The sequence below is a fragment of the Bos taurus genome, chromosome 14, assembly GCF_002263795.3.
Source record: "Bos taurus isolate L1 Dominette 01449 registration number 42190680 breed Hereford chromosome 14, ARS-UCD2.0, whole genome shotgun sequence".
Taxonomy (NCBI): Eukaryota; Metazoa; Chordata; class Mammalia; order Artiodactyla; family Bovidae; genus Bos; species Bos taurus.
Genome location: NC_037341.1, coordinates 80,981,762 through 80,995,748, shown reverse-complemented (window position 1 = coordinate 80,995,748; position 13,987 = coordinate 80,981,762). Strand labels below are relative to the sequence as shown.

At 43.8% G+C, this 13,987-nt stretch overlaps 1 protein-coding gene across 17 annotated transcripts in view; it reads left to right on the top strand.

Annotated features, from left to right (window-relative positions):
• The window catches only part of ENPP2 (ectonucleotide pyrophosphatase/phosphodiesterase 2), a 136,185-nt gene extending 123,122 nt beyond the window's left edge, over positions 1-13,063 (top strand). For all 17 annotated transcript variants that reach the window (XM_015474534.3, XM_015474533.3, XM_015474536.3 and 14 more), the window contains 3 exons: positions 2,807-2,939; positions 4,768-4,924; positions 12,462-13,063. In XM_015474534.3, the coding sequence (XP_015330020.1) occupies positions 2,807-2,939; positions 4,768-4,924; positions 12,462-12,632 (461 nt within the window). In that variant the 3' untranslated portion in view covers positions 12,633-13,063. The remainder of the gene's footprint in view (positions 1-2,806; positions 2,940-4,767; positions 4,925-12,461) is intronic.
• The last annotated feature ends 924 nt before the right edge of the window (positions 13,064-13,987 follow it).

Below are 13,987 nucleotides of genomic sequence, written 5' to 3'. Positions count from 1 at the left end.
TGTGATCATAGAAATGCCATTTCGCCTCTCATTTGTAAAATGATAAGATTTGATTGCATGACTTCTATGGCTTATATGGATTTGTAACTTAATTGTCCAATGAACAAAATAATCCATTTTCTATTTCTGATAACAAAGAATTTATTCATTTGCCCATCCATCTATCCATTCATCTATCTTCCTTCCATCCATCCATCCGTCCATTCATTTTCCAACCATCCATTTATCCATCCAACCATCCATTTATCCATCTTCCTTCCATCTACCATGCATGCATGCATCCATCCATCCATGTCTTCAAAGACAGAGAAGGCATTGTGGAGTAGACTTGACCTCCCTTTATTTCATTTACAGCAAGCAGACCTGGATGCTTCTAGGAAGGGTGGGAAAGGGAAACATTTCTACATAATTTTACTTAGTAAAGGAGCATTGGGCTGTGTTACATGACTCTGAGGACTAAAATACAATTTCAGAACAGAAACATGAGATGGTGCAGTGTCATCTACAGGGCCAAGCCTCCTCAACTTGACATCAGTGAAATGGCCAGCATGGTTTAGAGAAAAAAATGTTTATTTGATGTCCTCACTTAGTAAATAAGGGCTTATTCAAAGGTAGAATCTGTTGCATATGAGTGAAAATTTAAAGTATGCTTTTAAAAGGAGGTTTCCTGGTTTGTTCTCAGGCCCAGTGGAGAAATGTTTCATAAACTCACGTAAATCCATTTGTCATAATATTACATGGAATGCAGCTGCATTGAGTTTCCACAAATCTGGGTTTCCTGGATTTCTTTCTTCTTTGCTGATGCCTTTTTGACCAAGCAGCAATAAAGGAAACACACACATGGTCCCACCCTGAGGCTGGTGTGGCCAGAGGCCCTTCACAGAGGGCCCGCTGTTCTTCAGTGGGGATGGCTTTTCACAGGCCACATTTCTGCGGGTTTGGCCTTTTGACTGTTCCCATTGTTATTTCTTTCCCTCTGTGCCTCTCCAATTTTTATGCTTAAGTTAACATTTGAACTTCTCCCCCACTGTCCTCCCTTCTTTATTGCAAATAATTATCCGTGGTGTTTTGGCTCTGGTGGCTGCTCTGTCCTTCTCATTTAGAATAAAGGATCATCAGCAGTTGAAACCCCATGGGAAAAATGCCCAAGTATTTTTTAATTAGAGGAGGTAAGAAATGATAACAGCCTGGACCTCATAACCCCCATGTATCAGGTTGGCCAACAAGTTCGAGTCTGTCAATCACATCGTACAGAAAAACCTGAATGAGTCCTTTGACCACCCAATAGCGTCGAGTGCAGTAAGTCACATCTAACATTTTGGAGCCAGCTTCTCTGGTTTGCGTTGCCTGTCCTCTCTTGCCTTTTCTCTTCTCCCTTCCACCCCTGTCCTTCCCCAGCGATCGACTGTAGTGGAATTGGAGCTAGCCTGGACAGGAAAGTCTTCTCTAGAGGATGACCATGAAACTGAGAAATGCAGAGTGGAGGAGACACCTGGGAATCACAGACCAAGGGCGAGTTTTCCAGATAGAGGGAGGAGCATGTGCGGTGCCTTACTCTGAAGCACGTTCAGCAAGCAGGGGCAGAAGCCTGTAGCTGGGGGGAAGAATGGGAAGGAGAGCCACAGAGGGAGGCAGGGGCCACAGTGGAGAGCTGGGGGTTTATTCTAATTACGGGAGAAATCATCTGGAGTGTGAGAAAAGGGTGCTGGGGAGTGTGAGTCACTCTCCGATTCATGGTGTAAGAGGATCCGTCTGGCTGCTCCAGAGAATGGCCTCATACAGCCCTCGGGCCCCAGGGGACCAGTTTTGTGGAAGACAGTTTTTCTGTGATGGGAAGAGGATGGTTTGGGGGGATGATTCAAGTGCATTTCATGTATTGGGTGCTTTATTTCTGGTATGACATCAACTCCACATCAGATCATCAGGCATTAGATCTGGAGGTTGGGGACCCCTGAGCTACATGGAAAGAAGAGTTTCTCCCAGGGGGCCCAGGAAGTAGTCTTTTGTGGTAGCTCATGGCAGAGAAGATGGTGGCTTAGATCAGTGTGGACGCAGTGAGAATGGTGAGAAGTGGTCAGCTTTAGAAGACTGGGCTGTGTTTTGGAGGTCTCACTGACAGGAGTTTGCCACATGTGTATGAACAGAGCAGACAAGTCCAGGGTGAGTCCTAGGATTTTGCCCCGAACATCTGAGAGCGAGTGCCACTGACTGTGATGGAGAAGCCAAGAGATGGAACAGGAGTGAAAAGGAGAATTAAGAACTCTGTTTGAATAATTTTTTGTTAGATATGATTATGAAGTCTTCAAATGCACAGTGAGATGGGTGGTTGGATATGTCTGGAGCTGCATGGAAAGGTTAGGGCTAGAGACATAAACTTGGGAATTACTCTACCTATGACATCGTGAAAGAAAAAAAAGTAGATTAAGGCCTTTTTTCAATTTTTCACAAACACTGTACTTCCTCCGTTGCACAGCTATTCTGTCTTCCTGGAATGTTCTGTCTCTATCCCTTTGCTCAAAAAAACCCCCCTATCCTTCAGACCTCAGCCTAATAACCATCTCCTCTGCAAAGCCTTCCCTGACTGTTCACCTAGGTTAAACTCCTCTACCAATGAATGTCTCCATGTCTTTTCTGGTTCATAAATGATACACACACAGCTAGTGCTTTACGATGGATTGTTCTCAAGAATCACAACAGCTTTCTTGTCTCTTAACTTGTGATATGTGTCTTATTTAACACATCCTAGAGAGAATTTGACCAAAGCAAGGAGTTTTGTTCACAAAGAACTGATTTTGTCTTTGCACAGGCATCTGGAATTATTTCCAAAGGGTTCTGGTGAAGAAATATGCTTCAGAAAGAAATGGAGTTAATGTGATAAGTGGACCAATCTTTGACTATGACTACGATGGCTTACACGACACACAAGACAAAATCAAACAGTAAGCTTCTAAATTCCAAGATCTCACTCAAGAATATTTTTCAAATGTTCATGTACTGGAGAAGAGCTGATGCCCGTTAAGCCTGTTATTCTTCGAATCTCCTTGTGAATTCGTCAGTTCTTTTGGGCCTTTTATGAAACATGGCATTGGGGGTTGAAAGCAACAGGAACTTGTAGTAAATAAATGCACTTTTCAGCTCCATCGAAGAATATGTATCAAAAGATTAAATTTTTTCATTTATTCTTTAATAACTCTTGTGGAAATAATTTTCCCTTGTTTCCCTTATTTGGGGGGAGGGGACTTTTAAAATTCCTTAGGTTTTCTGAGTCAGTACATCTTAATAGGAAATTGCATATAAACTTTGATCAAATCTCATTTCTGTCCCTCTCTCTGGTGCTATTATGGATATAAAAGAATTAGGCATACTCTATTCATGAGGAACTCACAGTCTGGTGGAGAAGACAAGAAGTTATAAATACAACAAATTCATAATAGATCATCACTTAATTTTATATATGCATGAAATAGAGTAACACAAAATATGCTGCTCAGTCACTTCAGTCGTGTCCGACTCTGTGCGACCCCATAGATGGCAGCCCACCAGGCTCCCCCGTCCCTGGGATTCTCCAGGCAAGAACACTGGAGTGGGTTGCCATTTCCTTCTCCAGTGCATGAAAGGGAAAAGTGAAAGTGAAGTCACTCACTCGTGTCCGACCCTCAGCGACCCCACGGACTGCAGCCCTCCAGGCTCCTCCGTCCATGGGATTTTCCAGGCAAGAGTACTGGAGTGGGGTGCCATTGCCTTCTCCAAGACAAAATATGAGAGGGTTTAATTGTGACTGGAAAGGCTGTAAGAGCTATTTTATTACTTATCTATATGAAAAAAAATTAACATTTTGTCTAATTAACTATAAACCACAATTAAACACAAAATATGAGAGGGTTTAATTGTGATTTATAGTTAATTAGACAAAAATGTTAATTTTTTTCATATGGATAAGTAATGAAATAGATCTTACTGCCTTTCCAGTCATCCTAAGAGAAATTTTATCTTACTCATACATTTATTGATGGTTATTGTTATAGTTTTAAGCTCAAATTATATTATCAGCTTAATTGTAATTTCAGTATTTTGAAAATGATTAAAATGAAGATAAGAGAAAACTAAGTAAGGAATTATCACTTCCTATGCTGTGCTCTACTGGCAAAGATTATTTACGCTTAGCACTCAGTCCTTAGAATTTTCTTTAGTAAATGAGTTCTCTGTACCAAGTTCAGGCCCTCACTGTGGCTTGAAAGGGCTATTCTTCTCCGAGCTCCTGTGTTTTCTGCCTCTGGCCCATTTGATACAAACCTGTGAGAGTTATTCTCCTGAAATGTGGACCTCGCAATGGTGCTCCCAAGCACGGAAGCTTTCAGTGGAACGCCACAGCGCTCGCGCTCAGAAGCCCCGCCCCCGCCGCGGAGCATCACGGTCCCAACGCCACAGCTCTCGCGCTCAGAAGCCCCGCCCTCCCACTGCGGCGCTTACCGACTCTTGCTGCCTCCATTGCTACTCCGTTGACCTGTCATTGTATCCAGCCTCTGAGTCTGGGTTCAGGCGGTTTTCCTTTGTCTCGAGTATCTTTTCTGCTCTGCCAGGTTGAGAGAAAGGAGATATTGGGCATTGAAAACATTATATTCAAAGACAGAGAAGTGGGTAACGCTGTAAGTGAGAAAGCGACTCCCTTGGGAGGGATGTCCTGACAGTCGCTGGGGCAGCGTTCACTGACCACCCTTCACAAAGCGCTCTCCGTCAGCCCTAACTCGTCTTGCTTCCCCGTGCCAGGTACGTGGAGGGCAGCTCCGTCCCCGTGCCCACCCACTACTACAGCATCCTCACCAGCTGCCTGGACTTCACGCAGCCTGCCGACCGCTGCGACGGGCCGCTCTCCGTGTCCGCCTTCGTGCTGCCCCACAGGCCCGACAACGACGAGAGCTGCAACGTGAGTGCAGACATGGCGGCCCTCGAGGCTGCCGCTTCCGCTTCCGCCCGCGCTCCTTTATCTCACGCGCATTTCCTGCCCCATTTTCATTGCTTTAAAAGTCTCTGTATTGTTATTGTTTTTTTTTAATTTACTTGTTTAATTTTATTTATTTTTTTAGGTTTTGTTCAGCAAGTACATAGGTACTTATTATTTATTATCATTATTATTATCCAAACTAGAACATTTCTGGAAGTGAAGGGAGGATGCTATGAAATAACAACTGCAGACAGCAGGGATGAGCCAAGCTTAAATGGGGGGCACAGTTTCACCCTGTGTGTAAGGCATAAGGGGAACTTGTTTAATTGTAGCTGGAGGATCATCGCTTCACAATGGTGTAATGGTTCTTCCGTGCGTCCGTGTGAGCCGGCCCTAAGCACACGGGTGTCCCCCCCCACCTCACCCCTCCCGGTGGTCACGGAGCCCCGGCTTCGGGTGCCCCGCGTCCCACATCACACTCCCTCTGGCGATCTGTTTTACGTTTGGTAATGTATATGTTTCAGTGCTATTCTCTCAAATCATCCCACCTTCTTCTGTTATTATTTTGTAATTGGAATATACGTGCTTTACAGTGTTGTGTTCGTTTCTACTATACAATGAAGTGAATCAGCTATATGTATACGTATTAAATAAAACGGGACAAATGACTGTGCGTCAAGTTTATAACATAACTGCGCAGAGAAAAGAATTCAAATAAACTATATGTATTCTGACTGTAGGGCTTCCGACGTGGTGCTAGTGGTAAAGAACCCGCCTGCCAATGCAGGAGACATAAGAGACGCACGTTTGATCCCTGAGTCAGGAAGATCCCCTGGAGAAGGGTATGGCAGCCCACTCCAGTATTCCTGCCTGGAGAATCCCATGGACGCAGGAGCCTGGAGGGCTAGAGTGCATAGGGTTGCAAAGAGTCAGACACAGCTGAAGCGACTGAGCACACGTGCACTCTGACCATACTCCCTTAATGGGATACAGTTCAAGAACAAATAAAGCAAGCAAAGAAAATTTGAACTTTACACAGTAGATTTGGTGTTGCTAGTGATGTTGATATTTTAATTTTGAAAATTAAAAAAATGTACTGTTATAAAAAAGCAGTGTCCTTTGGGATTTGCTGACAGAATTCATCTTTGTGTCTTAAATTATATCCCCACCCTTGAACTAGAACACACTTATTATAAAACATTTGGACTATACAAATGGGGATACAAGTTGAGTCTTGGGAAAGGACCCAACAAAACTGCCAAACACTTGGGAACTCTGAGTCCTAATGGCATTTTATTTTTCAATGTAAGGGTATTGTGCATTTAATTAAGTTCTATTTCAGTGTTTGCTCTTGACAAATGATAAAAGTGCTCAAATGTCTTCAGTTTTGCAAAAGACAAATATATTTTGAAAACAGTGAAAAGCAGCACAACTTTGGTAGTTACTGAAATGAGGGAAGAGCAGCCAGGAGCTCATTATATCATTCACTCTACTTTTGTGGATGTTTGAAAATTTCATTAATAAAAACTTCTTAATTTTTTGTGTGTTGGAGTACAGCCAATCACTCTGGAGAAGGAAATGGCAACCCACTCCAGTATTCTTGCCTGGAGAATCCCATGGACAGGAGATCCTGGTAGGTTATAGTGCACGGGGCTGCAGAGAGACCCAACTTAGTGACTAAAACGACAACAATAGCTAATTAACAAATGTGGAAGTTTCAGATGACGGCAAAGGGATTCATTTTGGGATATATATATATTTCCCCCCAAATTCCCCTACCATCTAGGCTGCCACATAACACTGAGCAGAGTTCCCTGTGCTACACAGTAGGAATTTGTTGGTTATCCATTTTTAAATATAGACACAAACACACAGGAATGTATGCTCCACACATCAGACTTTGATTTACTACTAGTTGTAAGGGCAGGTGTAACAGGTCACCCCATTCTTAAATAGCACTCGATTCACTTACTCCAACATGAAAGCTGGACGGCAGGATGAAAAAGGCCCAGGAAGGCAGACAGGAGCCATGCTGTGTGCGCCTGGCTCTGGTCTAATGCTGCGCTTGGGGGCAAATCGTGTGACCACTCCAGGTCTCTTTAATGTGATGGAAACCTTGTGCTTCAAGGTTGATTTTAGAGCAGTCCCTATGCTTTTGTTTATGGAAGGATCAGAGCTAAAATCTCCAGAAGAAAATTTTAGTCAACAGGCAGTGCTTCAATTCCTTAATTATTTATGTAAGGTACCCTGGGAGAAACCATGCTGTATTTAACATAGTCACCCCTCCAGGCAGCCTTCCAGGGGAGAGCAAATGAAACAAGCACAGAAACTGCTTCACTAAAAGGCAAAGAGCCTTAAGAATAGCTTCAAGACAGATTTTCAGCTTCGTGGACAAGGCAGTTTTGAGGCTAGGGCTTCAATTATAGGTGAAGATTGAGGCTCTGACCATCCTAAACAAAAAAAAATGGATGCAGGAAAAACTAGAAATTTGAAATATGGCTTAAAAAAAAGCTAATTAAGTTTGCCCAGATTATTGGAAATGAAGATCATAGTGGGAGATAAGGTTTTAAATGTTTCGTAGAATCAAATTTGAAATAAAAGTCGTCAGGCCTTCCCTGCTGGTCTAATGGTTAAAACTCTGTGTTTCCAAAGCAGGGGGCCTGGTTTCCATCCCTGGTTGGGAAACTAAGATCCCACATTTCATGTGGCCAAAAATAATAATTAAAATAAAATAAAAATAGTCATAGCAGCCATAGTAGTAGTCGTTACCGTTGACTGAGTCCATGTTGACCATCCAGTACTGTGCAGTCTTGTCTCCTGTGTTATCTCTCATCATCTTATTACCCTATTAGGCGGGTGCGTATGGCCTCCTCTGCTTCCCCTTTTAGTAAGTCTTGAGAAACCTGTAGCTCATAAAGAAGTATGTAGCATGGTTATCTGGTTGCCTTCAACCTCGTGGGTAGAAGAGCAGAACTTTAGATTCAAGACTCTGTTTTCAAAAGCCCGTCCTCTTTCAAATCTGTCAGATTTCTATAGTGTAAGCTTGGAGCCTTAGCATTTTTTGCTTATTGCACTGACATTAGTGAAGTGAAAGATGGACTGTGTAGTCCATGGGATTCTCCAGGCCAGAACCCTGGAGTGGGTAGCCTTTCCCTTCTCCAGGGATCTTCCCAACCCAGGTCTCCTGCATTGCAGACTGATTCTTTACCAGCTGAGCCACAAAGATAACCACAAAAAATGTTTAGACATAAGAGCAATATTTTGGCCTCTGTTTTGGGAGATAAATTAGAATTGGAGGAAATGAAGCATGGTCCTCAAAGGGCTTTTGGCGGGGATTCCAAAGATTGAGGTAACAGAACTTGAACTGGGGTGTGGTCTTGGAAATTTCTAAAGGAAGGTGGAAGGCAGCAATATTGTATTGCAAGAATCAATAAGATCTTAGAAATAACTGGATGGGAGGTGGAGAAGCAAGGGCTTGTCAAGTGCAAGAGGAACTATCCTCAACTGATTGGCTTGACCTTCTCAATTCTGATTGTCTGCACCCCACAGGAGTAGCTAATGGTGTACCGGGGTGGGGGGGCGTGTAATACGTCTGGATCTGAACTTCAGTTTTACTGAAATATTGTTGTGGGGAGGTAACATTTTTTCAAAAAAGTAAACACATATTTTATGGGGTGAAATTCAAAATTGCCATACATGTTTAAGACAAGGCAGAGACTACAAAGACATTTTGGACTTAAGCCATGGAAGAGACACCTAAGTTCTTGAGGGAAAGGTTTTCACATTTTCCTGTCATTTGGGGAATTTGGTGATGGGGGAGCTTGAAAACATTATTCTGAACTCAGCTCAAAGGCAGATTTTTATTCTTCCCAATGTTATGTCTGACGATACCCACTGATGTCCCACATGTCTTCCTCCCTGCCCAGAGCTTAGAGGTGTTTCTTGTAGTGCTCATGGCCAGCATGCTTCTTACTGAAGAGCTCCCTGCCACATAGACAGCTGTCTGTGCTTTCTTTTATTTTGTTAAATTGAAGTAAAATTTCTTTACAATGCTGTTAGTTTCTGTTGTACAATGAAATTAACCAACCGTACATATTATAGCCCCTCCCTCTTGGACCATCCCTCCCATCCATCCAACCCTTCCAGGTCATCCCAGAGCACCGAGCTGTGCTCCCTGGGCTTTATAGCAGGTCCCCACTAGCTACCTACTTTACACATGGTAGCATATATATCGGAGAAGGCAATGGCACACCACTCTAGTACTCTTGCTTGGAAAATCCCATGGACCGAGGAGCCTGGTGGGCTGCAGTCAATGGGGTCACTAAGAGTCGGACACAACTGAGTGACTTCACTTTCACTTTTCACTTTCATGCATTGGAGAAGGAAATGGCAGCCCACTCCAGTGTTCTTGCCTGGAGAATCCCAGGGACGGGGGAGCCTGGTGGGCTGCTGTCTATGGGGTCGCACAGAGTCGGACATGACTGAAGCGACTTAGCAGCAGCAGCAGTGTATATATGTCAATCCCAACCTGCCACTTCGTCCCATCCTCCCCTTCGTGCCCCCGACTGGGTCCACATGTCCGTTCTCTACATCTGCATCTCTATTCTTGCCCTGGAAATAGGTTCATCTGTACCGTTTTTCTAGATTCCACGTATATGCATTAATAGACAATATTTGTTCTTCTCTTTCTGACTTCACTCTGTGTGACAGACTCTAGGTCCATCCACATCTCTACAGATAACCCAGTTTCATTCTTTTTTCTGACTGAGCTATGTCCCATTGTATATACAGACCACATCTTTTTTTTCCATTCCTCTGTTAATGGGCATTTAGGTTGTTCCCATGAGCTGGGTTTGGTCAACAGTGCTGCAGTGAGCACAGGGGTACGCGTATCATTTTGAATTACATCCTTACTTTAAGGTCCACCTTAAAACTGCTGGGACTTGAATTCACGAGCTCGTTTGGGCGGAAGGCAGGTGAAGAATAAATGTCCATATCGAAAACAAAAAACAAACACGAAGCAAGTCCCTGGATTGTGCTTTCATTTGCATTAGTGTGTAAAGTTATTTATTTTTAAAGTTTTTCTTTTCCTCTCTTGGCTCACTTGAGCTTTTATTCGACTTTTATTAGTTTCGCATTTCATACTAGAGCCTCCTGCAGCAAATACTTCAGTGGGTTGCCGGCTAGCAAGGGGCAGAAGTCATTTTCTTCCTTGTATCGTAGCCCGGTATTTTGACTAATTGGAGGCTGGATTTTAGCCTGTGAGAACCAGAGGAGAATGCCTCTCAGATGAAATTGGCAAATCATTTCCCTAGGAAAGAAACAGCAAAAGACAGATTTTTCCCCAAATTCTTATAATCCCAGCTGGCCATTATTTAAATTAGGAAAAACCTTTTCACCCCTTGTCCACACATTCAAAAGACTGCGTTTACAAAGGAAACATTAAACTTACTGACCATTGAAAAATCAAATGAATGAGTCAAATATGAAAATTCTCCCAAAATATCTCTTCGTGCTTACTCTGCTTACTCTGAGGGGGTCCCGATCCACTTGGAGACCTCCTACTTCGTTAATTACATGGTCACACTGAGGACTGGTCAGTACCGTTGTGGGCAGAGTTATATTTAGGCCTGTCCTTTCCTATGAATCGCAGAGATCTTGGTCAGCCTGGGTGAGGAGGGTGAGGCGTGGAGGGTTAAAATCCTTATTTCCCCCAGCCTCCAAAGCAATTTCTTCCTGTTTCTTCCTTTTGCCGGGGATGGCCAGGCATCAGTTTCCTGAACCAACACCCTCCTGGACGTATTTAGCACTGGCATGAGCTGCCAGAGCGCCCTGTCCAGGCCCATGTGGGTTGGAGCTTTCCGAGAAAACCCAGTGCAGGTTCTTGGGCTTTGGTGTAGCTCACGGAGACTGCCTGCGGTGGAAGACTCGGGCGCAGGCGTGCCTGAGCTGTCTCAGTCCTGGGACATGCAGCTACCCTTCCACTTGTAGAAAGACTCTTGGCAGCCGTTGCAATTTGGGAATGAGATTATTTGCAAAGACCCTCCCGCCCCATCTCTTCTCTGAAGGTAGACATTTCCTCACATTCTCAAGGATCTCAGATCTCATTCTTTCTCTCAACTTCCCTCAAAAGTGAAAACTATTTTTTAAAAGTAAAGACTGCTTTGTGGGCATTATTTTTCTTTCTTTCTTCTTTCTTTGCTAATTAATCATTGATTTATTTGGCTGCACCAGGTCTTAGCTGTGGCATGTGGGATACGGTTCCCTGACCAGGGATCAAACCTGAGCCCCCTGCTCTGGGAGCGCAGAGTCTCAGCCACTGGACCACCAGGGAGGTCCCAGCTTTACTTTTTTCATTTCTCCTTAGATGTGAAATCGGAGAAGGCAATGGCACCCCACTCCAGTACTCTTGCCTGGAAAATCCCATGGATGGAGGAGCCTGGTGGGCTGCAGTCCATGGGGTCGCTGAGGGTCAGACATGACTGAGCGACTTCACTTTCACTTTTCACTTTCATGCATTGGAGAAGGAAATGGCAACCCACTCTGGTGTTCTTGCCTGGAGAATCCCAGGGATGGGGGAGCCTGGCGGGCTGCTGTCTCTGGGGTCGCACAGAGTCGGACACGACTGAAGCGAGTTAGCAGCAGCAGTAGATGTGAAATAAATTATTTAGTGTGAGACATTTAAATGTCTTTCATCTTGAGTTTGGGCCAATGAGGCGATTCTTCACAAGCAGTTAAGACAGAGATTTCCTTTCTTCCCATCCTGGGAACACCCGTGATGGTTTTTTTCACTCTCACCCCCTTCTTCCTTCCTGTCCTTCCTCCTGCCCCGGGAGCTGCAGTAAACGTTATTCTTTTTGTGTACCAATGAAGAAAAGGAGGCCAGGAGTTTAGAGAGCTTGAGCGAGGTCTCCCAGGCAGGAAGGGGAACTGCATTTCCAACCCCAGCCTCTTGGGCCCCAAAGTGCTAGGTGTATTCACTGGGCGGCGCAATTGATACGAGTTGAGTCAAATGCATTGCAATCTCAATCCGTTGCAGCCTAATAGGTGACGTCATCAATCTAGCATGTTCTTCAGAAGCTCCAGGGGTGCACACACGTCATGTGCGTTGCGCACAAGCTCTGCACTCCCCGGGGGAGGCTCCAGTCCTGCGCTGTGCTCCTTACTGCAATTCGACCTCGGGGGAGAGAGACAAATGACTGATTTCTCCAGGGCTTTGCGCTCTCCCTATCTTGACTTCTGTTCTGAGGACCCATTGAGTCAAATGTCCTCTTGCACCACACCTCTCTTTTATTCAGTCCAGCTAACTGCCGTTGAAAATGTTTACAGCCGAGGGCTGGTATTTGTGGTGTGTTCTGGCAGGGATGTGGGAGCTGCGGGGAATCCAAGGAGGAAGAAAACACCTTGGCTTTGGGTGCAGGAGTTCACAGAGGTCGTGTGTGGACTCAGAACAAACGGAGCGTTTGGAGAAACGCCTTTGGAAAACTCTGACTCTGATTGTCTTTCCTTTCTGTGGCAGAGCTCAGAGGACGAGTCGAAATGGGTGGAAGAGCTTCTCAAGATGCACACAGCACGGGTGCGGGACATCGAGCATCTCACCAGCCTGGACTTCTTCCGCAAGACCAGCCGCAGCTACCCAGAAATTCTGACCCTAAAGACGTACCTGCAGACGTATGAGAGCGAGATCTAGCCTTCCGGTCCTCTCCGCTGCAGGCTTATCAACTGGTGTATATTTTTATATTGTTTTTGTATTTATTAATTTGAAACCAGGACATTAAAAAAAACGCTAGTATTTTAATCCTGTACCAAATCTGACATCTTACGCCTGAATGACTCCACTGTTTTCCTCTAATGCCTGATTTAGGTAGTCCTGTGTTTTGAGTAGAGCTTGTAATAATTACCGCAGCTTGCATTTTTAGTGGAAGCTTCTAAAGGGTGCTGCATATTCCATATTTGCATTGAGGAAATCTCAATCTTCCAATGCACAGTTGCTACATTTAATCCCGTACTGTATTAAAATACTGATTTTGTAAAGTTGCATTCATTTATTGTTAATTATGACAGACATATTTAAACCTTATAGGCCAATCTTAAATATAATAAATCACACATTCAGTTTTTTTTCCTGGTTTTATTTGGCCTTTGTTTCATATAAATTAGAGAGTTTGCTTCTAGTGTGTTTCATGCATGAAAAGGATACATTTCTTGTACTGGGCCCTCTTCCTAGTTGGATATAGTTTACGTAGACAAAGGGACGTCCTTAATAGTCCACCATGGTGGCTTGAATGAGGTAGAGGATGTATTGATACATATCTGTGGGATATCAGAAGGACAGAGGGAGAAGGGAACCAGAACTCCTGAATATCTTCTCACCTATCTACTTTAAAAAGTATTTTGAACGTTGGAAGAACAGGTTCTTTTGATCAAGTTGTTTCAAAGCTTTTATTGGACTTAAGTGAGAGTGTACTAAGCATATGTTCTGTATAAGTATCAACCTAAGAACCAGGAAGGATATAAAGAGAAATAAGACACTGAGATGATATACAGGCATAAAAGTATATTTTAACTAATCAAGGCAGAGAGTAATAAACGCTAAGTGAACAGTGTTAGGATAACACAATATGACAGAAGGGTTTGAATGATAGATGGGGTGATTTTTGATGGACCCAATTGTGGCCATAAATAATAATGAAGCACAAAGTGAGGAAGTCATTCAGAGACTTTCTGTCTTTCTGATTGTGTTATGGATAAAGATGCATCTCAGTACTGCCGTATTTTTAACAGTTAGTAATATTCTCTAAAAAAATAAAAGAATAGCACGTTAAAATTTTCCTTTAAAAATAAATGTGCTTAAGGGAACTTCCCTACTGGTCCACTGGCTAAGACTCCTGCTCCCAATGCAGAGCGCCTGCGTTCCATCCTGGTCAGGGCACTAGATCCTCTGTGCCCAAACTAAAAGGTAAGATGCCACCCGCCCCAACGAAGGTCGAAGGTCCTGCGTGCCACAGCCAAGACCAGGGGCAGCCAAAGAAATAAATACTAAAA